A 27,997-nucleotide genomic window follows, 5' to 3' on the forward strand; every position below is an offset into this window, starting at 1 on the left:
CTATATAGCATTTTATTTCCAAGAAAATGCTATAGTGGCTGTAGTGTAGCCCAGCTGTGCTCACGTGCAGGGCAGATAATTTAATATAATTTAATATTTCGTTAAGGAAGGGTCTGGAATTTAAGACATTGTGTCCTCTGCAGTCCATAGGGAGAGTTTTCCTGCACACTGCTATGTGTGTTCTCTTTGTAAGTATTCAGTGCTGAAATATTTCCTCTCAGCTCTTTGAAATAGCAATATTGGCTTTTTTTTTTTTGCAATAACAGTAATGCTTGAAAAATGTATCAAATTATATGCAACTCTTGGGGGAAAATAGTGAATATTCTGTTTGCAGACACACCTATTTGTAGATTCTTATTTGATGCTGTCATTACTGGCTTTTAGAGTTGATATTTCGTTGTCACTATTGAAACAACCAAGCCCCTTGTAAATCTCTCTTACCTTACTATCTATCTTTAGTTCATGACCCAGCCTTCAGAAATAAATGTTTGTGTAATGACTCTTAATGTTCATAATTTAATTCATGTGGGTAGTCCAGGAAAATAAGATAGTAGCTTTATTTGATGGGCAACAGGGTTTTTTTTCAATTAATTGTCTACTCTCTTGCAAATGCAGCAAAACCTGCTGACCATGGAACAAATAGTATCTGTTGAAGAAACACAAATTAAAGATAAGAAATGCATCTTACTGAGAATTAAAGGAGGAAAACAGTTTGTCCTACAGTGTGAGGTAAGACTTGTTTTTTTGATAACTTGATCAGATTGCTTTGCATATGATAAACAATTGACAAGTTTTTCAGGTCGTCCTGTTGCGCGTTAACTAGGGCGCTTGGTGAAGCAGAGCTGACGTGTTTATCACACTCGAGTTTTGAAAGCAGGAAACCTGCAGCTATGCCAGTTCCTTTCATAGATTTCAGTGGTATTTTGGGCCAAAATGAGTTTGGTTTATTAGATAGCTGAAACCTCCCAAACGTCTCGAGCTCCTTGTGCTCCTTGTTGGCTCGTGTCTATCTGTGGCGAGTTGCTGGAGCTCATGTGTGGAAGGGGGAAGTGCTCAAATCCTCAAAAAATCCTCAAAAAGGCACCAGCTGTTATTGGGGTGTTGGAGAATCCAAGGGTTCCACATGGGCAATACCCAAAGTCGCTCATTCCCTCGGAAAATTAAAAGGAAAATTAAAATTAAAGCGCCACGTGAGAGAGAAGACGCTGTTGGCCGCGTACGATGAAGTGCCAAACTGCTTCTGTGTCTCTTGCAGAGCGACCCCGAGTTTGTTCAGTGGAAAAAAGAGCTGACAGAGGCTTTCACCGAGGCCCAGAGGTTGCTGCGCCGGGCTCCCAAATTCCTCAACAAATCCCGCTCCACGGTCGTAGAGCTCTCGAAGCCGCCACTCAGCCACAGGAACAGCAACGGGCTGTAGGACACACCGACCACGTCCCCACAGGGAGAGCTGCTTGGTGAACCTGCAGAGCGCCCCAGAATCCTTGTGAATGAATGACTTTGTGCAGTCCTGGAGGCGGGATGTGCTCGGGGGAGAGGAGGAATGCCGTGTTTACAGCGTGGGATCACGTCAGGACTCTGTCTCTGGAAGGGCGGCGGGGTGGACTCTGTCCCCTGGCAGCGCTGGAGGTCACCGGGAGGAGAGGCTGCTCCTTGCTCCCACGTGTCCCCACCCCCGGCGGGGAGCTCCGTCCCTCTGGAATACTGCTGGAAGGAAGAGGCTGTTTCCCTGCCGTGCCCCCCGGGCTGGGGGGTGGCACGGGTGCTGCTGGCCGGGTGACACTCCAGCTCCGGGTGACACTCCCGCGGTGACACCGGCCGGCCGCGGTGGGTGCCCCTCGCTCTGTCGTGTTGCCGTGTCCTTCCCGACCATTACTGCTGACTCTCTGATAACCTTGCTCCATACTGCTGATGATCAACAGTGTGTGACTCTGATGCACTTCAAAGTACTGAATTCTAACTGTCCTGTGGTTTAAATGTTATTGCTACTTCATGGGAGCGTTGAACTCGAATTATTCCCTGGGTTTGTTGTACTCACTAATAGTAGCTACCACCGTTTTGCTTCTTCTACGTATATGCAGTACTATAACTGACACAATAGAGTAATAATTGGTGAAGAGGAATTTATGGTAGCTTCATCTAGTGCTCTGTTGTATAAATTGACTATTTTAGCACAGTTTTTAAAAGAGCAGATTCCTTTTGACAAGTTTACAGTGAACATAAAAGACAGTTCTTTTTCCATTTCAGGTCAACTGCACTTTTTAAAAAATTCAAAAGAAACGAATTCAAATCCAGTGCATTCTAGAGCATGTGCTGGGTTGCAGTGTGTGTGGGTACCTCGGTACGTATTCCGGATCACTCCTCACTCCTGGAACTCGGGATCCTCCTCTGCTGTGTTCCCATAGCATAGAAATCCCCAGTTCCCTCTGGAGCACATATCACAGCTCAGCCTGGGAAAGGATCTCTCATTTTTCTGTCCTGAAGAGTTCAAAGTGTGCCCACAGTGAAACCAGTGTGAGAAAAACTGAGCATGGAGCTGAGAGGACGAGCTGATGGAATGCCAGGTTGATGTTAATTGTTTGTGTTAATTCTTACCTGAGGCATCAGGTGTGTTGTGTGGAAAGTCCTGCTGAAGGAAAGTTCTAATCCTGAGCTGTCCCACCCTTCAAGCTGGGCCTTGCCCTGGGTGCTGTGGTGGTTTGTAAGAGAGAGGTCAGGGCTGAACTTAAACCTTTTTTTTTTTTTTTTTCCCAATTCAGTGAACACCTTAGAGAAGATTTTTTCTTCCCAGCTACAGAGGTACAACTCTCACAGTCCCTGAAGACAGTGGGAATTGTGCCTGTGCAAGTGGGAGCACAAGTTGTGTGTGGCTGTCAGATCACCACAGAGTTCCTTGGAGAAAAGTAGTAAAAGTGGCTTTATTTCCTTCTACACGTGGGGCTGGGTTTGCTGCAGAGCTTGTGCAAACCCTGGCTGACCACCTGGGGCTACACCAGAAGGAAAATGCATTCTGGAAAATACCCCCTGTGAGTCAGTGGTTCCTTTCCATGTTTTTTTTTTTTTTTCTCCCCTCCATTTATTTTCCAAATTATTCCACATAAAGAGCACCAACCTCTCTGTAATTCCTGCTGAGCATCTCAAGAAGCATTGTCAGAGGTGATTGGTCAAAGGTTGGACTCGATAATCATGGAGGTCTTTTCCAACCTAAATGATTCCATGATTCTGTGTGTGGTATTTAATGGTGTTTGGGATAGAAAATGTCTCATCCTGCTGGCTGTTGTCCAGCTTTCCCTACAATACCTTGCAGTGCTCATATTTTTCTCCTTGATTTAGCAAAAAGCCCTCAGATGGTGTTAAAACCTGCTCACAGCTCTTGTGTAACTTGTTTTTACTTTCCTAGTCCTTGATCAGTTCCATTTTTCTCCTTCAGTTATTTTCCATGGCTGGATTTCACTCTCACTCCCTGTCAGCAACCTCTGGTCAGCAGATTCTGGTGCCAATGTCAGTGAGAGAGGAACAGGTCATCAGCTGGGAAATTGTGCCTCAAACCCAGAGATTTTATATGAAATGAAGGCTGTGTATTGATTTAGGGAAATACATATATTTTGGGATGTGATGGAGTTGGGATGGCCCTGGAATATCCTCATTATCATGCTTCTTGCTGCCCCATCCAACCTCTGATGGGAGCAGGGCAGGAAAAGATTTGGATTTCTTTAGCTAGCTGATTTATCAACAATTTAAAATATCTTTATTTTTGTGGCTTTTGTGCAGTTAGGAGGGATTATCACAGTGGCAAACTCCTGAAGGAGGTTGGGATCCCAGTAAGAAATGGAGCTCTGTTTGGAAGTGACTGGATGTGCTGGTGTGGAGCTGCTGGAATTGTTCCCTCCAAACCAAAAAATCCTGGATACTGCCTCAGTCTGCTCCTTCCTGGTGTAGGAACCAGAGTCTCTGAAATTATTGTTCTGGACAAAGATTCCTGGTGGTGTTATTTTGCAGGAAGGTCTTTGGCTGTGTGTTCAGGAATTCTCGTTTATTTGGTAATTATTTTGCAAATCCGTGAAACTGTTAAAGGAACATTTACTGTAGGGTTTTTTATGTTGTTTTTTTTTTCCAAATCTTCATCCAGGTGTTTGCCATCCCCTTCTCCAAGTGTAAAACTTCTTCCTCTTAGCTGTATTTGAGCTTTTTGTGTTTTTTCTCCCTGGTCCAGCAGATCCTCAGCCGCAGGCTCACGGGTTCTTCCCAAAGTGCTGCTGTGAGAGAAGCTGCTGTAGTGCTGGAGTGGATCCAGCTGGGATTGACATTCCTGGTATGTTCCCTCACCCCCCAGCAGGCTTCAAAAAATCTTGGAGCAGGCTAATAATAGCTGGAAGTGTGTCTGGGAAGGGAAGCCTGGCAGGTAGGGAGTGCAGCTCCAGGGAGAGACCTTGGCTTAGTCACGTTTGAGTTTTCCTTAATTTCTTTGGACTTTGATGATCCTTGTGGGTTCCTTCCAGCTCAGGATATTCCATGATTTCTGTGATTCAACACCTCCCCTTTAGAAACCCAGCAGAAATTGTTCCTCTCCCACTTCTATCAAGGGGGAAAAACCCAGAAATTGGATGGTGAGGTTGGGTTTGGCTTTGAGATAAATCAGGAATTCGCAGACCAGTGTGGTGTAAATACTGGTTTGTGCTAAAAAAGACTTGTTTTGGTTGTGATGTCCACAGTGGGCACTGCTGGTGCCCAGAGGATCTCTGGGGGTCAATATTCCCTGAACAGGACCAACCCCAGCCCTGGAGTGACTCTGCATTGTCCTTCCTTGGATTTCCAGTGAATCAGAGTGAAATCCCTGGAGCCCTGAGTTGCTCTTTCCCTGGCAGCTGGTCAGCTTTAGGAGCAGATTCCTCGATTCCACCTCCATATCCATGTCCTGCAGCCCTTGGCACGTGGCTCCTCCGCCTCTGAGGTGTTTGCACCCGAAATATCCCCTGGAGGAAGGACTGTTTGAAGTGTACAGTAGACAATAAATAATTCTAGTTGTGCTGATTCATGTAAGGAACGAGTCGGTTCTGCAAATTAAAGAGAAAAAAAGTAATCTGAAGAGCGTATTTTGACAAAGCATAGTATTAATTTTAATATTGTAAAGAAAGAAGAAAAAAGGAAAATATCTAAAATATACAGAGAAAATATGTATATCCAAATGTCTGAGGAGTTTCAAGATAATCTACTTTTGTTTCCTGTTGGTTTCTATTCCATGGTGTACATATTGTGTGGATGGAACATTGGCTGTTTTAATACTGTTGTTAAATTGTATTTTTATTTTGTGTTAAACTAATCATCACAGACTCAGCTTTATTTTGTTTATGTAAAGGTTGCTATGCTCTGTAGGTATAAACCCGAGAATTCTATTTTAACAGAAAAAAGCATTTTATATTATTTATTAAATACATGTTTCTCCAACTTCTGACATTCCACAGAATTTCTGAAAGCTCCTTATGCGTATGGAAGTAGCATCTCCTTTCAAGCAGGATCAGCCAGCTTTATTCTGTTTTTCATGATAAATTGGGGATAGATTCCCTGAGCCTGTGCAGCCTTTCTCTCCACACAGGGACTCCAGGCTCTGTCAGGAGCATCTCAGGTGAATCCTGAACTCAGAAACACCTGGAAAGCTCCTGCAAATCCACCCCTGGATGTGATAATTTCTAAATTTCCCCTTTATCCCTCAGCGTTCCCAGAGCAAATGTGTATTCTGTGCTGATTTAATGAGAATTAATGACTTAAACTGGGGGAAGGAGTGAGCTTGATGTTTGATCCAGCTCAGGCATCAGGGATTGCAGAGCTCTGTCATTCCGAGGGGCAGGAGTGAGCAGAGGGAGAGCCTGGAGGACCCAAAAATATCTTTACTTGAGATGGGATTGGTGTTTGAGGGGAATCACTTAAATACAGGATCCCAAGGTAGGAGCAGTGTCTGTCCTAAGGCTAGAGGAGGACCCTGCTTAGTGTCACATCCCAGGAGGGGAGTGACCACCCCAGGACCCTGCAGGGACTGTCCCTGGGGGTGTGGGGACAGTGACCCCCAGGCAGGACCCCCCTGTGGTGCCATTGCTCCAGGAGCTGCTGCTGGGCACATCTGGGCACATCTGCAGAGCCAGCCCCAGCACCTCCCTGCCCAGCGAGGTACAGAAATAGCCCTAAATTTATCAGGTCCCAGCTGCTAAAAATAATTCCAGTTATGAGTGTTGCAGTGCAGTTTGAGGAGCACTCGAGGTGTAACATTGTGTGCTCTGAATTCCCACCGTGGTGGGGCTGGAGGTCTGTGCTGGTCAGGGCTGATCCCCGTGGCATTTTTGGGGTGAAATGTGGCATTTTCCTGCTGCTGAAGTTCTGTCTTTGCTGAGAGGCTACCTGCGGTGGGGAGAGATCCCTGCCTCACCCCAAAGCAGTCTCTGCCTTCTTTCCCATTTCCCCCTCTGATCCCACTGGGTTTTGGGGTGAGCTGTTCCTAGAGGTGGGGAGGGAGCTGGTGGTGGGTGAGGCTGTGCCAGTGGCATTAGTGTCACCCCTGGAAAGGTGCTGTGGTGGGGACAGGTGCAGGAAGGTGGCTTTGTCCAGGCTTGGTCCGAGTTTGTGTGGCACAATGGGTTTCCAGGCTGGCTTTCCTGTTGGCATCTCCTCAAGGCACGAGCAAAGAGTAGCTGAGAAGACACAAAAAATACACATGAAAAACAGAATAAAGCAGGAGCATCCTCGGAGAGGGGATTTGTGAGCACTTCCAGTGCCTCCCTAGGTCCTTTAAATCAAAAAGGAGCAGATTCACACGAACAGCGACTCGCGATGAAGGAAACGATCGAAAGAGAACCTGTCCAAAAAATGTGTAATTAATGGTAAGCAAAGCCAGGATCTGTAAATAACTCTAGATATTGTATCGATGAGATCATTCCTTGTTTTCTGTACTTGGCTCTTTCCATATTTATTGTGGGGAGGAGGGTCCCTGGGAGCTGTGGCCTCGCTCCTCACGGACTGTCCCGGAGTTTACAGCCCCGTCGTGGGTGGTGTGCCACACTCGGTTCTTGCCGCCAGTATTTTTTTAACGGATTATTTTGGCACAGCTAAGCTGCTTCTGTGTGTTGGTCAGTACAACTGCTCTCCTACGCCCAGACCCCAATAAAAACCGTCCTTTGCGTGTGTGCCAGCGCCTCGTTCTTTCCGTGTCACCTGTCCCCTTCCTGCACGGACTGGGGTGCACTGGGCTGGACTGGGATGTCCCATTTGCCCAGCTGTCCCATGCACAGGTAAGTCCCTTCACTCCCCCCATCCCTGTGCATGGTGTTTGTCCTGGTTTTTCTGAGGGACACGCCAGCTGTGTCCTGCTGGCTGTGCCAGGGGCTGTGTGCTAGCTAGGTCACCGTGGCTGCGGTGCCACCTGGGAAGGATCATGGAAGCCACATCCTCGTGCTGTTGGGGTAGGTGAGATGCTTTGGGCAACCCTCAGTCTCCTGCCAGGTGACTCCAGACTGACCATCCTGTTTCATTTCTTACTGCCAGAGCTGGGCTTGCTGTGGTTGCCGATGCCCTGGGTGTGTCCCTGGACATTTTGGGTCAGTTTTGGGGACATTGCACCTCTGCAGCTGGAGATGCCCTAATCTGGTGCCCTGCACCCTGACTGAGTGTTGGGTGCTGGGGCATGTGGGACACAGGTCCTGCTAGTCCCCATGTGGTCACCACGTGTCCACTGTGCTGCTCCCCTCCCACCTGCCCTGGCCGGGTGCTGACCACGCTGGTGTTGCTGCCAGGGGCTATTTTGAGCTCTGCTCCCAGGTCCTTCTCCAGCTCGGCCCCATCTCGGGGCTGCTGGGGTAAACTGGGGTGCTCTGGGGTGTCCCGTGCTGTGCTCCCATCCCAAGGTATCCCCTCGGGCAGTGCCAGAGCGCCCTGGCCAGGCTCACACCAAACCAGAGCCGTTCCCCCATTTCTTTGGGGTGCAGAGGTGTCCACCGAGGAGGGCACAACCCGCGTGTGACCGGGGTGCCACACGTGTGCTGGGGAGGGCACGGGTGACACACGTGTCCCAGCCGGTGCAGGGGCCAAGCAACAGGAGGGCCCCGCGGTGCCACCTCCTCTCCCCAGCCGAGGCCCCGGTGCCACCGCCGCGGCTATTTTTAGCAGTGACATGTGTCACCTCAGCTGCCACCGCGGCGGGGGCGGGGGGAGGCGGCTGCTGACCCTCTCCGCGCTGCCGCCGCCGCTCGGGGCTCGCCGGGGTCCCGGTGCCGGTGTGGGACATCACATCACCCCCCGAGCCCACCGCCCCGCCAGGTACGGCTCTCGGGGGGCTGGGGGTGCGGGTCAGGGTCCGGACGGGCTGTCCGGGGGCCCCTCGGCCGGGAGGGTTATTTTTAGCTGGGAATGGATGGCGATAGCGGCAGCCCCGGCTTTGGGGTGGCTTCAGGCGCTGGGGAAAGGGACACGGCAGGAATGGGAATGGGGACTGCGCTCCCTGCGCTCTGCGGGATGGTGGCCTGGGACCCCTCAACGGCCTCGGCTCTTGGTGGCCCTGGGTGGCAGCAGGAGCGAGCCCCAAGCAGTGCCCAGACCCAAATGCCCGCTGGGGTCACATCCTGAGCGGAGGGAGCGCGGTGCCGGTGATGGTGGCCCTGGTCCCCGCTGGTGTCACCCTGGGTGCTCGCTCCGCGCCTCAGTTTCCCCTCCGGGCGAGCAGGACCGAGGGTCCCGCTCCAGCCGGGGGGTGACAATGCTCTGTCGCTCGTCCCCGCCGGGCTCTGCGGTGCCATCGGGGCCAGCTCTCCCGGGACAGCAGGGAGCGGCTGTGGGGACAACGCGGGGGCAGTTGGTCCCCGAGGGCACGTGGCGCTCGGGGCAGCCGCCCGGGAAGGCAAGTGACATTCCCCAGCCCGCTGCTGGCCGCTCGGGCGCTCCTGCCCTTTACTGTACAAGGAGATGAGGCTGCCGGAGAGCCGGGCGAGCCCCGGCGCGCTCGGTGCATGAATGATCCCGACAGGTGAAGCCGGGCTCAGCCCCGAGTGGGGCACCGCCGGGCTCCTGCGGCCACCCAGCCTGGGGCCACGGGGTCCCAACATCACCCCCGTGCCACCCATCCGCTGTGCCACCACCTCCTCGCCACGCCTGGTGGCTGCCAGGGCTGGAGGTGGCCGCTGGTGGCCGTGTCGTCCCCAGCAGTGCCACACCACCCATCCCCTGTTGGTGCTGTGGGCTCAGGTGGGCAATGCCCGGCAAGGTCACGGTGCTGTGGGGCCAGCAGCAGCCCCTGGCTAACTCTCTCCTCTCTCTCTGCCCGCCGTGTCCCCACGTGTGTCCCTGCAGCACCGTCCTGTCGCCGCCACCATGGCCATCTCCTCGCGCCTGGCGCTCTGGGAGCAGAAGGAAAGTCTCTGTCCAGGCTGGCACTGCTGGTGTTTCGGGGTTGGGGTCTGGGGCTGCCCGGGGGCTCAGCGCTGGGGAGGTCTGACTGCAGCAGCTCCCGGGGTTGCATCCCCACAGCTCCCTGTGCATTTCTTCATGCTGTGTCCGACCGGCTGGCTCTGGGCTCCTTCACAGCCTGAGTGTGCTGGTTTGAGTGGTGTTTGCCTGCCTGGGTGAGGCTGGCAGGCTGCAGGGTTTGCTGCTGGCGCTGCTGCTGGGAAAGCTGCGGGAAGCAAGGCTGGTTTTGGGACCTGCAGGGCTGCATGTGGCTGCGGTGATGCTGGAGCTGCTTCTCGCCTCGCCGCAGCCAGGGTGGTTCCTCCCGTGGCTGTGCCAGGCTGCTGGCACAGAGCAGAGCTGGCAGCACACGTTGGCTCCTGTGGCACCAACCTGGGCGCTTTTCTTCTCGGTGCTTCTGCTCCCACAGCATCCCCGACCCAGCCTGGTGGCCACGGCTGCCCCGTGGCCTCGCCAGGAGCCTGAGCAGGGTGATGCTGCTCAGCCCTGCTGCCACTAGCGAGCTGGGCTGCCTCCTGTCCCTGTCCCTGTGACCCAGCTCTGCTCCCCCGAACAGATCCGTGACGAGGACAGGGGGCCACCACCCTCTGCACCCCCCCTGCTCCTGTCGGTCATCCCTGGGGGGTTCATCAAGCAGCTGGTGAGAGAAACAGAGCAGGAAGCCAAGGCGGCGCGGCGGAGGAAGGAGAGCAGGGTGGGAACCAAGGAGGAGGTGAGCGCTGGGGGATGTCACACAGTGCCAGGGGGCTGGATGTCCCTGAGCGTCCCCAGGGGTCACAGCCGGCTCCTCTCCTTTGCTTGCAGCCTGTAGGGAAGGACGGAGACAGGGAAGGGGACAGCCCTGGTGGCCGAGGAAAGGGAGCCAGCAAGGGGTCACTGCGGAACGGGCTGAAGGCAGAGGGACAGGGGGACAAGGGGGTCGCAGCCCCCCCTGAGAAAGCTGTGCAGGGGACAATCCCCAGCAAAACCCCAGCTCCTGCACCTGGCTCAGCAGTGCCTGCACCCAAACCAGCAGAAACACCCCCAAAAAAAGCGGAGACCCCTGGCAAACCAGCAGAGACAACCCGAAAAGGAGCAGAAACATCCCTCAAAACAGCAGCACCTGTTCCCAAAGCAGCAGAGACACCCCCAAAAAGAGCAGAGACCCCCAAACCAGCAGAGACATCCTCCAAAGCAGCAGAGACATCCTCCAAAACGACAGAAACATCTCCCAAAATAGCAGAGGCTTCCTCCAAACCAGTGCAGACCACTCCCAAACCAGCAGAGACCCCTCGCCCAGGGGCTCCCAAGGTGGCAAAGCTGCTGTCCCCCTGGAGGAGCCCCAAGGAGCCCTTTCTGGGGGGCAGCCCCCCAGCTGCAGCCCCTGCATCCAGCCAGGGCCTCCAGGGCAGCAGCAAAGTCCCAGTGAAGGAAGGGGACACGCCCAAGGGGACAGTCCTTGAAGGCAACAAGAAGAAGGGGACAGTCCCTGAGAACACCAAGAAGGAGAAGGGGACAGTCCTTGAAAGCACCAGGAAGGAGAAGGGGACAGTCACTGAGAGCACCAAGGAGAAGGGGACAGTCCTTGAAAGCACCAAGAAGGGGACAGTCCCTGAGAGCACCAAGGAGAAGGTGACACCCTCGAGGCAAGAGGAGCCCCCAGCCAAGGGGAAAGCCCAGAGAGAGCTGTTATTAGCCAGGAAAGAGCCAGAGAAGATGAAGAAAGATGTTGGAGGTGGCAAGAAGGAGCCAAGGGAGATCAAAAAGCCTGAAAAATCCACAAACAAGTCAGAGGGGCTCAAGGGGGAGCCAGGAGGAACCCAAGGGAAGTCCACAGATGTGGGAAAAGAGGTGGGGAAGGTGAAAGAAGAGCTGGGAAAGGGTCGAGAGATGCTGAAAGAGAGCAAAGGGATTGGCAAGAGCACAGACAAGGACCTGGCTAAAGAAACCCCAGAAAAGAGCAAAGAGAAGAAGAGGGAGAGCACAGAGAAGGACCAGGATGAAGAGACATTGGGTGAGAGCATGGACAAGGACCAGGTAATGTGTTGGGGTGCTACCTGGGGTTTTGGGACGCTTTTCTGGTTTCATTCTCCTCTTCCCATACCTGTGGGTTTGGAACCCATCCTGGACCTGGATGGGTGGGCAGAAGAGGGACAGAAGTGTGGAAGTGTCCATGGGGCAAAAGCAACCTGTCCAGCTCAGTTTCCCTCCTGCTGCTGCCCAATTCCCCTTCCTCCTCCCCGCAGGCTCCGAGGGATGTTTGGTACGAAGCAGAGAAGGTCTGGCTGATCCAGCAGGATGGCTTCACTCTCGGTAACTCTCCCTCCTCTGCCCTGCCTTTCCAGCTCCGGGGATGAGACGTGTCAGGAGCAGGGTGGGCTCTGGGTGGGGTGGGATTTGCCCCCTTGGCATCTCCCCATGTCACAGCCCCTGGGGACACTCACAGCCTCTCGTTCAGCCACACAGCTGAAGCCAGACGTGGGGACACCCGAGCTGCCGGCGGGGAGGGTGAGGGTGCGGCGGGACGAGGATGGCACTGTCACCGAGGTGGATGAGGACAGCGTGCAGAGGGTGAGTCACCTCCCCAGGCTGGGCTGGTGCAGTGATGGTGGTCCCAGTGCAGGACACTGCCTGGGCACGGTGATGCTTCTGAAGCCACCGCGCCGGGCTGGCTGTCCCCGAGGTGTCGGGGGTTTGGCACAGCCCTGGTGTGACAGCAGAGCTCGAGGGGTCTCTGTCCCCGCAGACCAACCCCCCCAGCCTGGACCAGGCCGAGGATCTGGCAGCTCTCACCAGCCTCAACGAGTGCAGCGTCATGAACACGCTGCGGCAGCGCTACCGCGCCCGCCTGCCCTGCACCTACGCGGGACACAGCCTGGTGGCCATCGCCACCCGCCCTGAGCCCGCCGCCGCCGCCGCCAAGGTGAGACAGGGGACCCGGAGTGGTGGCATCTCCCTGGGGACAGTGGCGGAGGGCGCCGGGCGCGGCGGGGCCGGCAGGTGGCATCGTGGGACTGTCACAGCGCGGGGACACTCGGGACCGGGAATGGTCTGGGGACAATCGGGATCAGGGTTGCTCTGGGGACATTTAGGATCATGGTTGCTCTGGGACACTGTGGGCGCTCAGGGGACATTCCAGACCAGGGATGCTGTAAGGACATTTGAGACCAGGGATGCTCTGGGGACACTCAGGACCGGGGATGCTCTGGGGACACGTGGGACCAAGGTTGCTCTGGGGACATTCAGGACCACAGTTGCCCTGGGACACTGGGGGTGCTCAGGGGACATTCCAGACCAGGGATGCTCTAGGGACACTCGGGACTGGGGATGCTCTTGAGACACTCAGGACAACAGTTGCTCTGGGACACTGGGGACTAGGGATGCTCAGGGGACATTTGAGACCAAGGATGCTGTAGGGACATTTGGGACTAAGGATGCTCTGGGCACACTCAGGACTGGGAATGCTTTGAAAATCCTGATGGCCAGGAATTCTCTGTGGCTGCTTGATCTTGGGGCTGAGGGGGCTCTGAGGACACAGCCTTGGGGGTTTCTGCACGCTGGAGAAAAATCATCACCCTGGGTGTGAACACCTCCAGGATTTTCTCCACCAGAAGCCTGTCTGGGATGTGCTCTGCCATTCCCTCCCTCCCCACAGGCTCCCAGGGGCAAGAAGGACAACCTCCCCCCCCACATCTGCTCGCTGGCACACAGAGCCTACAGGAAGCTGCTGATGCAGCGGCAGGACCAGGCCATTGTCCCCCTGGGGCACAGCGGGGCTGGCAGGACCCAGTGCTGCCAGAGAGCTCTGGAGTACCTGGTGGGCACTGCAGGCAGCCTGGATGGCAGAGTCTCAGGTAGGGGAAGCATCCCAGGTAGGGGTGATGCCTTAAAGCTGGTGAAAATACGAAGCAGGCACAGCAGTGAAAGGAAAAAGGGTATTACTTTGGTTTTAATAGGATTTTAGGTGCACAGCTCATCAAAGGTGGAAACCCCCTGTACAATGTGTATACAAATTTATGGACTTCACATTTTAGCATATCTACCTAAAATCCCCCAATAAGAAACTTAACAAATGAAGTAATTGTCCCCCTATTCTAATTATCCCCCTCGTCAAGTGAGACTACAGCCTAGTTTACAAAAATATGCTCTGTCCAAGGTTGGAGCCTCTAGTTCTGAGATAGTTATGAATGTTTTACCTTCCCCCTTGGAGAATCCCCAAACTAAGCTAAGTATCAGACTGCAAGAGTTATAAACATGGAGGGCTAAGGCACAAGGAGCGTTTGTGAAGGGCACAAAGAAAGAGAAGGGTGTAAAAATGTATAAAAAGGGGTATAAAAAGAAAAGACAAAAATCATCAGGCATCAGGGGCAGAGTCCCAGGTAGGGACAGGGATGGATCTGGGTGCTGGGCAGGGGCAGCACACGGATCCTGTGCAAGCTGGGAGCACACAAAACCACACAAATCTACCTGATTTGAGCCCCTTAGGGTGGCTCCTGAGTGGTCAGTGTGGCTGTGAGTGCCACTGTTGCCGTCCCAGACTTAACAGATTTGCTGATTTGATAAACAGCAGGAGGGGATTACTCGAGTGACCACAGTGCTTGGGGCAGCTCTTTCCCACCTGCTCAGGTTTCTGGCTCTGCTCGGCAGGCAGCAGTTTCAGAGGGCAGGGTTGGGTTTCAGAGCTCTCTGTGCTCTCGCACAGGGCTGAGGGGTGGCCTGGAACAGGGTGGGCAGGATGTCCCTGGTGTCCCCCGTGGTGTGGGATGCTGACCCCATGCCTGGCCAGTCCCCAGTGCTGGGACAAACCCCAGGAGGAGCAGGCAGGGTGAGGCAGGAGGAGATGCCTCCTCCGGAGCTGCAGGGAGGCTCAGAAAGCTGAACTGCTGGTTTTGCAGTGGAGAAGATCCAGGCGATGTTCACAGTCCTGGCAGCCTTTGGGTCGGTGACCACCAGCCACAGCAGCAGCTCCACACGCTTCTCCATGGTCCTGTCGCTGGATTTCAGTGCCACTGGCCACATCACTGCTGCTCACCTCCAGGTACTGTCACCTGGTGAGACAGGAGGGCTGAAACTGGGGGTCCTTGGGGTGGGGATGTGCCAGGAGGAGTGATGCTGCACTCCCTGCTCCCCTCCCTGCTCCTCCTAAACCAGAGATACCCAAATGACCCCGTGGCAGGAGCTCTGTGACAGCACGGCAGAGTCCCCCAGCCTGTCCCCATCCCCGGCAGGGAGCTCAGAGCAGCGCTGGGATGAAACGTTGACGAGGAAATGTATAATTCAGCATTTCATTAGCAGCACCTCCCGGCCGCCCGGAGCTGAGCCTCGGAGGGCTTTTATCACCGTCAGGGCTCTTATCAAAGGCTCTTTAATCAGAGCTGCCCGTGGCCCTGAGCCTTGTCTGAGGGAGGAGAGGACTGGAGCTTTGTCTGCTCCTGGGGAGCACCAGGGCTTCCCACTGCTGCCCCTGCCCTGCCCAGGCACTGAAATGTTGCCTGGGACATGATTCAGCTTGCACAGCCCCCAAATCCAGCTGTGTCCCTGCGAGGAGAAGCCCAGCCTCTCCCTGGCAGCTCCCAGAGCATGTCCCCATGTCGCTGTCCCCTGTGTTTGCTCCCCAGACCATGCTGCTGGAGAGAGCCCGAGTTGCCCAGCAGCCCGATGGAGAGAGCAGCTTCAACATCTTCCCGCTGCTGCTGGCGGGGCTGGATGTGGCAGAGAGGTGGGTGTGGGGATTTCCCATCCTTTATTCCCAAATTCCCTCCTCCCATGGGGTTTTGAGACTCCCTGGTTAGAGATTGTGACAGCAATTGCATTAGTGGGTCTGCAGGGATCTTTATGCACAGAGATTTTCTATGAAATGGGGGAATTTCCTCATTCTTTTTTTGCCCCTAAAGGCAAAATTGTGGTGATAAATGAGGCAGAGATCCCTTTCCCTCTCACTTCTCCAGGCAAAGGTGTGCCAGCTCATGTGGCTGCATGGGACAGTGCTGGGGTGACCTGTCCCACCCATGTCCCTCAGATGGGGCTTTAAAGGGAGCTGGGGGTGCTGGGGTCAGCCAGGGAGGGAGTTTGACTCTCATTTTCTGTGACTGCCCCAGGACGATGCTGCACCTGCACCAGGTGGCTGAGAGCAATTCCTTCGGGATCAAACCCTTCACAAAGGTAGGGAGAGGGGGAAAGGCTGGAGCCTTGTCCCAGCTGCAGTGGGATGCTGCAGGGCACTGCTTTGTCACCCCCAGAGAAAGGATGACCTGGCTGCTGGGTGACTTGTGATGATGTCACTGTGCTGGGAGCACGGAGGGGAGGGAGGGAATGTTGGGATGTGAGGAATGATCTGCCCAAACAGCCCCCAGCACCCTCTGACAGCCACAGGGGAGATGCTGGGACTGGGGCTGCCCTGCCTGGGACCTCTGCTTGGGTTTTCACACCCACAGCCACCCTGGGGACAGATCCTGCCACTCCAGGGTCACCTACCCCTGATGTTCCCCTGCTGCAGCAACTCCCAGGGGCAAGAGCATCCTTTGGACAGCCCAGAAGGTGGAATTTAGGGGTTAAACCTCCACAGCTGATTCGCAGCTCCAACCCCTCATTAGTCTGAGCTGTTTGCAGGGTCCCAGCAGGTTGTCCCCGAGCCAAAGCGCTGGGATGAATTGCAGCAATTTGCAGTTACATCATCTATCGATGAATCCAATATTCCATCTTCATTAGGGAGCTCCTGCTCTGCTTCAGCGGCCAAAGGAATCAGCTGCTGGAGCAGCAGCTCCGGGCAGGGCACAGAGATGTGCTCACCCTGCTGATGCAGCAGGTTTGGGTTCAGAGATGGGGTTTTAGCCTCCTTTCTCAGCTCTGATTCCTGGGGATTTGCCATCCCAGCTGGGAGGGTTTTCTCGCTGATCCTTGCCGAGGAGGGATGTTCCCCTCTGGAGCTGGTGACCCCACAGAGCATCCCCAGCTCAGGGACTGCAGCAGGAGGTGGCCATGGTGGGAGGAGAGGTCCTGCTGCTGGCTGGGAGCTGCTCAGCCCTGGGCAGGTGTGTCTGGTGAGGAGTGAGGGGACAGGGTTGGATGGACATACTGGGCTGTGGAACGTGTCCCTGCCATGGCAGAGCTTGGAAGGAGATGACCTTTAAGGACCCTTCAAACCCAAACCCTTTGATGATTCCTTGATATAAAACACCCATCTCCAGCTGTGGACACTCCTGAAGTGCTAATTACCTGTACAAGGTGATGTACCCAGCTTGCTCCTCACACCAGGCACCTCAGGAACCTGCCAGGGGCTTCTCCACTTTGTCCAAACTTTTCTGAGAAATAGGAAAAATCTCCTTCTCCCATCTTTGCTGTCTTTCCTTGCTGTCCCAATGGCTTCACTCCCCCTCCTGTTGGGGACAGTGCCCAGCAGAGGCAGTGACATCCCCTGGCTGTCTCCCCCTGCAGCCTGAGGACAAGCAGAGAGCCTCGGTGGCCTTCTCCCAGCTCCGGGCTGCCATGGCCACCCTGGGCATCACCACCGAGGAGCAGGCAGCTGTGTGGCGCATCCTGGCTGGAATTTACCACCTGGGAGCTGCTGGGGCTTGCAAAGGTAAGGAGGTTCTGCTTCCCTGGGAGCTGGGAGGGAGAACATCCTGGCAGGGATCAGAGTTTGGGGCTGTGGGGATGATGTGTTTCCATTTGTGGTGGATCCAAGCTCTTTGTTGCTCTTCCTCCACGGTGGGATGTTGGTGTCCTGCCATGTGGGGGCTTCTGGAGAAGTTCTGACCTTGCCCCATGTGGACAGGACAGGCTGCTGGGTGTCACCTCATGCCAGCTCCTCAGGAAGGACCGGGGTGGGTGACTCCTTGTCCCCAATGACACCACGGAGGGATGGCTTGAGGTAGCACTAATTCCATCATCTCTTGAGTGTCTACCACAATAACTGAATTACAATAGGCTGAGTCTGGATGAAGATTGTATTTATAGAGACTTTGTTAATACAGACAAGCAGGAATTGCCTGATCCCTTACAAATTATTTTAGGACGTGCTCTAACCCGTTTTAGAGGCAGCCACATTGATTTACACACTTGAATTTATGAGGGCTGCATAAAGGCTGCCATAAACTCAGCCACAGACATTTATAAATGTCTCTGCAACATGTCATAACACATCTTATGGTAATTTATGCCATTAATCATTTATTAATTATTTTAAAAGGATAGATGCTGTCATGAGTTCTCTTTACAGTGAGTTCTCTTTTCTCCTTCTTTCTGGTGTTCTCTTTCCTCATCTCCATCTATACTAATGTCCTTCCAGCTTCTAAAGGCGACTCTATGGTCTCAGGCTGATGAGTGTCAGAAGGCTCTTGGCCAAAAAATTTGAAAGTCTTTTTGCCCTGTGAGTTTTCAGGAGAGCAGATTTTGGAGATGTGTCTCATTTTGGGAGTGCCCAGCTCAAGGGCAGGTGGAGGGATGGTCTCAGGGAGCTTTGATTTTCTCAGACTTCCTGCACATTGTGCCCTAAGCCCTCTGTGAATCAATCTGGGAGGGGATTGAGTGCTGTACCCAACAAATCCTGCTCGATTCTTTCAGCAGGAGCAGGACTGGGAATTGTGGATCCAGGCAGGGCTGTGGCTCAAGAGCACTCGGGTGTGGGATTAACAAGCAGAGCATGTCTCAGTGTCGCTCACTCTGGTATTGATTCCCCCACCGTGTGTCAACAAAAGGGGAGAAATGAAAGGAAATATGGATAAAAAATGGATCAAAGCTGGATGGAGCAAAAGTCTCAGTGGGGGCGACGACTCTTTTAATGTGGTTAAACCTGTCTCCCGATAGCCATCTCTTCCCTTCCCCTTTCATGCCCTTTGATGTTGTGTATTCCAAATCCTCTCCTTGAAATCTCGCCGAAGGGAGCCTCGGCGCTGCTTTTCCAGGGCAGTCAGAGCTCAGCCGGGCGCCTCCTCCATCCCCATCCGCAGCCACGGCCCTGGCACATGTCAAACGGGTCCCCAGCGTGGGCTAAAAGCACCTTTTCCCCTTCCCTCCTCACCCATTCGGTTTGTGCAGGAATAAACCAGGAGGGAACAGCACCACCTCTCCCTGGCTGGGGGTGGAAAACGCGTTTGCAGCTACAAAAAAAAAAACCGCCGAGAAGAAAAGGCTGAATTTCAAAAGCTCGTTCTGCTCCATCCCCGCTGCCTTTGAAACATATTAGAGCAGTTCTTTCAGTGGGAAAGCAGCCTGGCAGCTGGAGGCCAGCGGGGCACCCCGGGCACCATTCACCTGAGAGCTCCAATCCCTTTGTGGGCTGCAGAAAATCCCCTGCTTGCATTTATTTGCTGCCTTCGTGAGCTGGAGGGAGGTTTGGGGCGCAGTGGGGGTCGAGTTCAGCTCTGTCCTTTTGCTGGTTGATATAAAAACAAAGCCTTGTGGCTCCCCAGCTCCCTGTGGCCTTTCCAAAAAACACCTATAGTGGAGGTGGCTGTGATTCCAGCCCTCCTGGTGTGTCAGGAGTCACTCCAAACCCTCTGGCATCCCTGTGGAATCACATCCTGGGAACCCAGGAAACTGGGCATTGAGCACTTTGAAAATTGGGGATTGAGTTGGAGTTGAGCCAGGGCTGTAGCAGGAGGGGCTGAGATCTCCATGACTGGTGCTGACCCTGTGTTTTCCTTCTGCATCTCTCAAATATTACCTGGGTTGAAGTAATTCCCTGCAGGTGTTAAAGTCAGCGAGTTTTCCACTGTCACATCACACCCAGGAGGGCCATGTGGAGCTGCTGCTGCTTATAGTTCATGGAGGGAGAAATGGTGCCTGGGGGCTGAGTGGACCCTCTTGTTTATCCCAGGGATGCTGGAATGGGCAGTGTGGGATGCTGGAATTATAGTTTGGAATGCCAGCCAGGTCTGTGCAGCCCTGAGCCCCCAGAACTCCCTGGCAGGCAGAGCTTTTGTGTCTGACAGGAATCAGCATCTGTCCAGCCAGCTCAGACAAGAACAAGTGAGAACAGAATAAATCAAAGCCTGGAGTGTTGAGGCAATTCCTCTGCCTGCTCCAGCACAGCCCTTGATGTTGGAGTCCTTCAGTCAGCATAGGAAATGCTGGGAGAGGATCAAAGGGGAAGGGAGAGGGGGGCTGACTCTCGTGGGTGTGCTGTGAAGCACCCACAGCCCTCAAATCCTGCTTTGTGCATTCCCTTGGCCAGGTGAGGGTCCCCCATGGGGCTTCCCAGGATGTGGCCACCTTTCTCTCTCCATCCCAAACCATCTCCCCTTCCACCAGCCGTGTTTTAATGCTTATTTTAATTTTGAGCTCCCTGTGCTCCTCATCCACCACCCAAAAGTGCCACCCTGAGCTCTCTGGGTGACATTGGCTTCTCCTATTTCTGCTCATCCCTCCTGTTCCTGAGCTGTGCTGCCCAGCTGCCTGCACAGCACCTTCCTGGCCTGGATTTGTAAAAGGGTTAACCCTGCAGATTACTTCCCTATTGATTTTGATGGTTGAGCTGGAATTGTTATTGCAGAATGGCAGTGATGTGTGGAGCTCTGCTCGAGGGGAGGAACTGCTGCTCCTGGGATGCTGGGACAGCAAACACTGCTGGGACCTGGAAAGGTGATCCTGGATTTCCAGGGATTGGTTTGTAATCCCATCAGCTCCCATCAGCACATCTGCTGCTTTGCTCCACTGAAACTCTTGAAACACTGATGTTACCAATGCCAAGTTTTCTGCCTGTTCCCCGATTTGCCTTGGATCATTTTGATTTTTGGGTGCACGAGGGAGGGAATGGGAGCTTGTTGGTGATGCTGAGGCAGAGCTGGCCCTGGCTGAGCCCCTGTGTCCCTCCCCAGTTGGCAGGAAGCAGTTCCTGAAGTTCGAGAGTGCCAGCCGTGCCGCCGAGGTGCTGGGCTGCGATGTGGAGGAGCTCAGCACTGCTGTCTTCAAGCACCACCTGAGGCACATCCTGGCACAGGTGACAGCACGGGGACAGCCCCAGGCAGAGGAGAGCCCACCAGGTACTGGGATGCTCCATCCCTTTTTCCTTTATTTCTTGGGGAGAGGGAATGGTGAGGCAACACATCCTGTTCTTCTCGGTGAGCCGCAGTTAGGTCTGTTAATGTTAATTAAATCATGAAGTGTTCTGTGTCACATCACTGGCCTCAGCTCTCCAGCTGCCCCTGCCTGACCCTACTTAGGGACACGTGAAATCAGGTGAATTCAGATAAATGATGTGGCTTAAACACTGTGAGAGCTCTGCCTAGAAAAACAGGGAAAATCCCCAAACTCCACGAATGGAGCTGGGCTGGTGTTGTGCTCCCAACACCTGCATCCTGCATGGAGATCTGGATCAGGGATTGTGCTGCTGAGCCACTGTAAACCTTAAATTAATGTATGGATCTCATTCATGGAGGCAGATCCAGCAGGTGCATGGTGGGAGGGTGAGATATCATCTGGATTTCAGGTCAGCCTTCCCACACTCCTTAAAGGTTGGGCTTGATGATCCTGGAGGTCTTTTCCAACATTGATGATGATTATTCCAGGGTCCTCAGCAGCAGAATTCCAGCTGGGCCCTGCCAGTTATTCTGATAAAAGCCAGAACCCAAGGAAGTAGCCTTTGAAATGGCAATGATTGTATTCCTTAAACCCGCAAGAGGTGGGGGTGATGTGCAGGGCTGTCCCTGGAGTGATGCTGTGAGTTCTCCAGCACAGAGATCCAGGGAATCCCAGGCACCACCTCAGCTCTTTGAGGGCTAAACTTGGCTGGAAATAAATCAATAAATACCTTGTGTGTGTGCCTGCTCTTCCCTCCTGCAGGGCCAAAGATGACTGGAGCAGAGTGTGTGGAGGGAATGGCCTCGGGGCTCTATGAGGAGCTCTTTGCTGCTGTGGTCTCCCTCATCAACAGGTATTAAAGAGTGCTGGGGTTGGGAGTGAGGAGAGAGGCAAGGGGCAGGTGAGAGATTCCTGCTGGAAAAACAGGAAATGTGAAAATCTTTATATTGGGACTCCTGTGTCCTGCCCTGCTGTGCCACAGACACAGAGACCTGGCACTGAGAGTGCCCAGCTGGCCCTGCTTTGCTGCCTGTGGGTAAACCCTGGTGGTGTGTGTGGCTCTTCCCAGGTCCTTCTCCTCCCAGCACCTCTCCATGGCCTCCATCGCCGTGGTGGACACGCCTGGCTTCCAGAGCCCACGGCAGAGGAGCAGAGAGAGAGCAGCCACCTTCGAGGAGCTGTGCCACAACTACGTCCAGGAGAGGCTGCAGGGGCTGTTCTATGAGAAAACCTTCCTGGGGGAGGTGGAGAGGTACAAAGAGGTGAGGAGAAGGGGCTGAGAGGAGCTCAAAGCACCTTGGAGTGTTGTCTTTGCAACCCCCTATCCTGCTGTGGTGTGAGTGAATAATTCAGGAGCTTTACAGGTAGGGGTGCAGCAGAAGCTGGGGGTTCTGCATGGAGCAGGAAGCTTGAGCTGCCTCCCTCTTCACCCCCTGCCTTACTTCTGAATCCTCTTGGCTGTTTCTGATGTGCCAGAGATGTTCTCTTGGCGTTTTTGTAGAACCTGCGGTGGAGTGGGGGTTGGAATGAGATGATTTTTAAGGTCTCTCCCAACCCAAACCATTCTGGAATTCTATGATATACTCACTCCATCTCAGGAGACTTCATGCCCTTCCGTTGGCGCGGCTGGCTTTTTCTTCAGGGGATGAATAATAGAGAATAGAAAGGAAAAATGATAAATTATCACAGAAATAAGCTGCTGGGAAACCTACGGGCAGAGATGAACTTATTATAGGCTTGAAGGAGTTACCATAATGCCTCCAGCACTGGGAAAATAGCTGAATTCCCATGGTTTAACACTCACTCATCACTGAGTGAGGACAGACGTGCCCTTCCCTAGTGATGAAGATGTAATTGAATTGCTGCCTGGAATGCTGGAGGAGTTTTGCTGGGCATCTCTGGTTCAGGGTGAGGGAGGACCAGCTGTGTTCCCCCTGCCCTTCCTGGGGGGCTCCTGGTGCTGGGGATGAGCCCTGCAGCCCCTGGTGGGGAGGGACAAACCCCTGCAAGCTGCAAATTAAATAATGGGTCGCTTTCTTGCCGAGAAATTCTTACCAATTATACCATATCAATTACTGTCATATGATTTATGACAGTGACATATGTGACACCTTGAAGCAGCATTCCATGGGGAATTCTGCAGGGACAGCCATGGCCATGCCTCTGTGTCATGGCTCTGGTGGCTGCACCTCTCCCCTGGTGCTGGATCCCTGCCTTCCTCCCCACCCCTGCCAGAAGGATCTTCTCTTGGCTTCCAGATGCCACCCCATGACTGAAGCAAGCTTTTCAACCATGTTTTCCAGGAAAATGTTGAGGTGTCTTTTGATCTTCCAGAGCGCTCTCCACTGGCCACGCTGTCCATCATCGACCTGAGCTGCTCCCAGGTACCCTCTGCATCCACCTTGGGGTGTCCCAGAGCAACCTGAGGTGTCACAGGGGAGGGCAAAGCATCCTCCAGGACCTTTTTAAAATATTAGGACCCTTCCTGACTGAGCTCTGCACTCTATCATCCCTCCCAGGCTGGGATGTTGGGCTCATTTTGGGGCACTGTCACTGTGGAGGGTGATGTCCCAAGCTGGATAAGATCTCCTGGCTCTGCTCTGGGGTGGAGGACACAGCTGGGCAGTGGGAGCAGGCTGGAGGTGATGCCTAAAACAGGGCTTAGCTGAAACAGAGGCCAAGATAAAGTTAGGGGAATAAAAAGCAGACAAATTTGTTAAAGGTCTTTAGGTGCATTTAGGGCAGACAGAGCCTACTCAAGAGGTTACTCCCAAAATGGACCCCAAATCACGAGTTTTTCCCATTTTATAAGTTCTGTCTATTTAACATATCAAGCCCCCATTCTCCAATTACCCCTTCAGATGATGATGGCAACCACCCCAAACTTTCTCCCCCTGATTCACTGTTATTTACATATTTTGAGGCTCTGAGGCAGCCCCAAAATCCTTGGATTTTCCAACTGAGAGCAATATTTTCTCTACAACGCTTGGAACAGAGGTTTTCAGCACTTTGTATGAAGCCTAGAGCTACGCAGCAAAGCTACAGATACACGAAAAATAGAAGCTAAAAATCCTTAAGGCATCAGAGGGAGCAGGACAGAGGGAACAGGACAGAGGGAGCAGGACAGAGGGAGCAGAGCATGGCTGTGGTTGGATCCCAGAGCCCTCGTGTCTCTCAGCAGCCAAAGGTGCTCCCAGGCAGCCCCAGGGCAGCTCGCCAGGGGCTGCTGTGGATCCTGGATGAGGAGGTGCTGATCCCAGGCTCCGGGGATGGCACTGCCTTCGAGCGCCTCTGCTCCTACTTCGCCACAAAGGGACCTGACCAGGAGGGTGAGTTTGGCTCGGCTTGGCTACCCACCCTCTGCCATCACTGCCTGGCTTTGGGAATCTGGGCGATGTGGGTGATTAAACCCCTCAGCGGGCTGTTTGCTGTCACTGTCACAGGGGAGGGGCACCTGCGCAGGTGTGAGCAGACGCTGCACTTTGAGATCTGCCACCAGCTGGGCACAGTGCCCGTGCGCTACGACCTGACGGGCTGGGTCAGCAAGGCCAAGTTCAACCTCTCGGCCCACAACGCCATCCAGGTGCTGCAGAATTCCACGGTGTAAGTAGCAGGGAGGTGCCACAGTGCTAGAGGGTGGGGAGAGGTGGGATAGTGGGGAGGAGGGTGGGGAGAGGTGGGATAGTGGGGAGGAATTCCTGGTTGTGAGGGTGGGGAGGCCCTGGCACAGAGAAGCTGTGGCTGCTGCATGCCTGGAAGTGTCCAAGGCCAGGCTGGACAGGGCTTGGAGCAATCTAGGACAGTGGAAGGTGTCCCTGCTTTTTGGGGGGTCCAGCACAAGTCAGAGCCATGAGGTTTCACCAGCAGCTGCCCAGGTTTTCCCATTGCTTTGTGCAGCCTTGTAAACTAAATTGGAATTGAAAAGGAACTGAAGTGCTGCAGGTGTCTGTGCACACGGGGGGATTTGAACCTTCTGTTTGCAAGTTCTTGGCTCATTTGGTTTGGGCTTCAACCCAGAGAAGCTTTAACAGCAGTGAACAGCTCCGTGCTCAGACCAGAGAGCGTGGAGTGGGTGAGGATGTCCCAGCATCCTGGTGCACTTCGCAGAGCAGCACAAATCCCAAATTCGGGGCTCTGGGTGTTGCATCCCTGTGGAAGAAGCTGGGAAAGCCACCCTAGCGCCCCATCCCGTGTCTGTCCGGCAGAGCCGCGGTTCGGGAGCTGGTGCAGCCGCGGGCGAGAGCTCCTCTGTCCTGCCGCGCCCTGGCCGGGCTGGACGGGCGTTCCCAGGCTGCCCTGCACCGCAACGCCTGCCTGAGGAAAACCTTCGCCAGCAGCTTCGCCGCCGTGAGGAAGAGGTCGGTGTGCGCCCAGATCAAGCTGCAGGCGGTGAGTGGTGGCACTGGGACACTGGGGTTGAGGGTCGGGGGGGTTGTGACACAGAGCATCGTGTCCTCATGATGGTCCCTACCTACTGGGGAGCACCAAATCCCCCAGCAGTGACTTTCTGCCTGTCCCCATTGTGACTGTGGCCACCTGGGATGCTGTGCCGGCACTGCTGTCATTCAGGGAGAGCCTCCCAGGCAAACAGATCAGACAGAGTTCATACACAGATCACTCACAGATTGCACACAGATCAGGCACAGATCAGGCACAGATCACACACAGATCACACACAGATCGCACACAGATCACACACAGATCACACACAGATCGCACACAGATCACTCACAGATCACACACATTACACACACACCTCGCTGCTTTAATCCTCTTAAGTGCTCAGACGGTCACCAGCCCTCTGTGCTGGGCACATGCCAGGCTCCTGCTGCTCTCACACCTAATTAGGTGTCCAAACTCTCTCGAGGAGATGGGGCTCAGGCTCTGCTGATGCCCTGACCAGACCGTTTTGGGGTCTCACCTGTCCCTGGCAAGCCCCATGCCCAGCATCCCTCAGCCACGATGATCTCTAACCCTTCCAATCCAAACCATTCCATGATTCTGTGAATCCTGCTGATTTTTGTGGCCATGAACTGAAAACATGGGGCATTAGGAGGAAGGTCCTGCTCACCACCTCTGTTCACCCTCTGGCTGGATGAGCTGACCCCTCCACCTGCCCAGACACCCTGCAGGTGCACAGGGAGCATTTCCCACCCGTGCTGACCCTTTGTCCCTCCATCCCCCCGATCTCTGCTGCCCTCCAGGATGCCCTCACCAACCTCCTCCGACGGTCCCAGCTGCACTTTGTCCACTGCCTCCTCCCAGGAATGGGTGGGGAAGGGCCAGTCCCTCGTCCCCTGGGGCCACCGGATGCAGCCCCGGAGCTGGATGTGGTGGCCCTGCGGACACAGCTGGAGGGGACTCAACTCCTGGATGCCCTGCGTCTCCATCGTGTCGGTATGTCCAGACCCTGCCCTGGGCTGTGTCCATCCCACCCACTGCTCCCTTTGCTCACCACCTGCTTCTCAGCAGCAGGCAAGGAATCCCCTCAATCAGAAATTCCCCCATGCAGAAATCCCCTCCATTTTTTTCCCTGCTTTTTGCAGGGGTTCTGAGCCCCTCTCCCACCTGAGCTCGGTGGCTGCAATTCCAGTGGCAGAGCTATTCCAGCTCCCTGCTCCCCTTGGAGCATCCCTGCATCAGGCTGGACCTGCACTGACCACAACCACAGTCCATGCCACGGGGAGAGGGAGCTGTGCAGGAGGTGCTGGGCTGTGTCCTTCCTGACATGAGGTGCTGGGGTGGCATCTAGCTACCTTCAGCTCATCTCAATGCCCTCTCCCTGCTGGGGTTTCTCTTTCATGGCAGCTCCCCCGGTCCCCTCCATGCCCAGTGCCCCTTGCAGAGCACAGGATGTCCCAGCAGGTCCCTCCCCAGCGTGCCAGTGCCCTGCTGCAGCCCCCAACTCGTCTCTGTGCCCCCAGGGTATTCGGATCGGCTGCTCCTCACCCAGTTCCGCAGGCGCTTCCAGGTGTTGGCTCCGGAGGTGATGAAGAAGCACAACTCTGCCTACGAGGTGCCAGATGAGAGCAAGGTGTGTGCTGGGCTGGGGGACACGAGTTGAGACCCCCCGTGTGGGGCTGTGACAATGGCAGAGCTGTTCCAGCAATCCTCAGTGCTGCCAGGGCTGTCTTTGCAAAGTGAAGCAACTCCTGGAGCTCTTAGATTGGCTATTAGGAACAATTCCTTCACTCAAAGGATTGTCCAGCCCTGGAACAGGATGCCCAGAGCAGTGGTGGAGTCACCATCACTGGAAGTGTTCAGAAATCATGTAGTTGTGGCACTTGGGGACATGGTGGTGGCCTTGGCAGTGCTGGGGGAATGACTGGACTCAGTGATCCTCGAGGGCTTTTCCAACCTAATTGATTCCAGGACTCTAAACCCAAGACTACCCTCAGGAGCTCGGGATGAAGGAGAAAACCCTCATCCCACGATGCCTAAAAGCCCAAAGATCTCAGGAGGGAATGCAAGCATGTGCCAGTTTTATTTTTTTTATTATTTTTTTCCCAGTCAATTTGTAGCAGAACCAGGGCAAAGCCATCCCTGGAATAAGGCTGTGGACGAGCTGCGCAGAGCTGAGAGGAGCTGAATTAAAGCTGGGCACGTGCTGCGTTGAGCAAACTGCAGCCAGCATGTGCAAAGGCAGTTAAGACCTCGGGATTTAATAAGACAAGTCTGACAATCGGGAAAGGTCAATATTGCTATGAAACGCTGTCAGAGGCAGAGGGTGCCGTGTCAGCAGCGTGTAAGCAGGGGATTTGGAAAATCCCATCCTCCCCGGAGCTTGCTGCCACGGGGTTTTTGTCAGCTGGGAAATGCTTCCCGGGACGCAGCGTTAACCCTGCTGCTGCTGGCTCCACGGTGGAGTATTCCTTGGAATATTTCTTCCGTGGGTTTGTCCTTTGGGGAGGAGCTGAGTGAGGCTGACAAGGGATGTTGTCTGGAGTGAGGTATTAGCAGAGGATTTTTGTTACAATTTCTGGGGTTTTCAAACCATCCATCCTTCCATCCAGTGTTGCTGTCCCCGGGGGAATGGCTGGTGTTATGTTCGTGTGCTGGTGCAAAGCTCGGAGTAATTGAGTTCAGGCTTCTCCTTGGGATAATCTGCTGCTCAGATCCTCCAGGGAGATCTGTGCTGGTGGGCTTAGGGGAGAACTCATCCATTCCTCTTGCTTTTGGTTCTGTGGGATGAGCTGTTGGTGAGGTTGGCAGGAGGGGAGCACCGAGTGCAGTGTCACCTGTGTCACCTCCTGCCCACCCACCAAGGCCCTGCCAGAGCAGGGATGGCAGCAAAAAGGGGAAAATCTTGCCTGCAGCTCCAGATCTCTACTCCCCATCCTGCTAAAAGCCTCAAGGGAGGAAAGTCCTTGCGTTGGGATTTGGGGCTGGGCAGATGGGCTTTGGCAAGGGGAGGAGGAAAGCAGGGCAGAGCTGGATCTCCCTTATGGGCTGCCAGTGCTGGATGAACCCTTTCTGGTTTTCCGTGAGGACTGGGGGTCTCTGCACCCCATTTCAGCAGCTCCCAGCAGGCTGTGGGTGTTTCCTGAGCAATCCCATG

The 27,997-nt window shown here is 54.2% G+C and overlaps 2 protein-coding genes across 4 annotated transcripts in view; both read left to right on the forward strand.

Moving 5' to 3' along the window:
- The window catches only part of GRK3 (G protein-coupled receptor kinase 3), a 56,848-nt gene extending 49,679 nt beyond the window's left edge, over window positions 1-7,169 (forward strand). Inside the window, exons 20-21 of the mRNA XM_085075689.1 lie at window positions 616-729; window positions 1,256-7,169. Of these exons, the coding sequence (XP_084931815.1) occupies window positions 616-729; window positions 1,256-1,417 (276 nt within the window). The 3' untranslated portion in view covers window positions 1,418-7,169. The remainder of the gene's footprint in view (window positions 1-615; window positions 730-1,255) is intronic.
- A 993-nt stretch (window positions 7,170-8,162) lies between these two features.
- The window catches only part of MYO18B (myosin XVIIIB), a 51,635-nt gene continuing 31,800 nt past the window's right edge, over window positions 8,163-27,997 (forward strand). The window contains exons 1-21 of one of the 3 annotated variants that reach the window (XM_085075688.1): window positions 8,163-8,298; window positions 9,325-9,382; window positions 9,996-10,153; window positions 10,246-11,457; window positions 11,667-11,733; window positions 11,879-11,991; window positions 12,167-12,343; window positions 13,076-13,274; window positions 14,316-14,458; window positions 15,039-15,139; window positions 15,519-15,582; window positions 16,855-16,999; window positions 20,238-20,402; window positions 21,202-21,292; window positions 21,509-21,701; window positions 22,743-22,823; window positions 23,618-23,768; window positions 23,883-24,042; window positions 24,645-24,828; window positions 25,644-25,836; window positions 26,364-26,473. In XM_085075688.1, coding sequence (XP_084931814.1) covers window positions 9,346-9,382; window positions 9,996-10,153; window positions 10,246-11,457; window positions 11,667-11,733; window positions 11,879-11,991; window positions 12,167-12,343; window positions 13,076-13,274; window positions 14,316-14,458; window positions 15,039-15,139; window positions 15,519-15,582; window positions 16,855-16,999; window positions 20,238-20,402; window positions 21,202-21,292; window positions 21,509-21,701; window positions 22,743-22,823; window positions 23,618-23,768; window positions 23,883-24,042; window positions 24,645-24,828; window positions 25,644-25,836; window positions 26,364-26,473 — 3,744 coding nt within the window. In that variant the 5' untranslated portion in view covers window positions 8,163-8,298; window positions 9,325-9,345. The remainder of the gene's footprint in view (window positions 8,299-9,324; window positions 9,383-9,995; window positions 10,154-10,245; window positions 11,458-11,666; window positions 11,734-11,878; window positions 11,992-12,166; window positions 12,344-13,075; window positions 13,275-14,315; window positions 14,459-15,038; window positions 15,140-15,518; window positions 15,583-16,854; window positions 17,000-20,237; window positions 20,403-21,201; window positions 21,293-21,508; window positions 21,702-22,742; window positions 22,824-23,617; window positions 23,769-23,882; window positions 24,043-24,644; window positions 24,829-25,643; window positions 25,837-26,363; window positions 26,474-27,997) is intronic. The other 2 variants (XM_085075686.1, XM_085075687.1) reach the window with 2 other exon arrangements.

This window comes from Lichenostomus cassidix, chromosome 15 (assembly GCF_008360975.1).
Source record: "Lichenostomus cassidix isolate B80296 chromosome 15, HeHo_3.0, whole genome shotgun sequence".
Classification (NCBI taxonomy): domain Eukaryota; kingdom Metazoa; phylum Chordata; class Aves; order Passeriformes; family Meliphagidae; genus Lichenostomus; species Lichenostomus cassidix.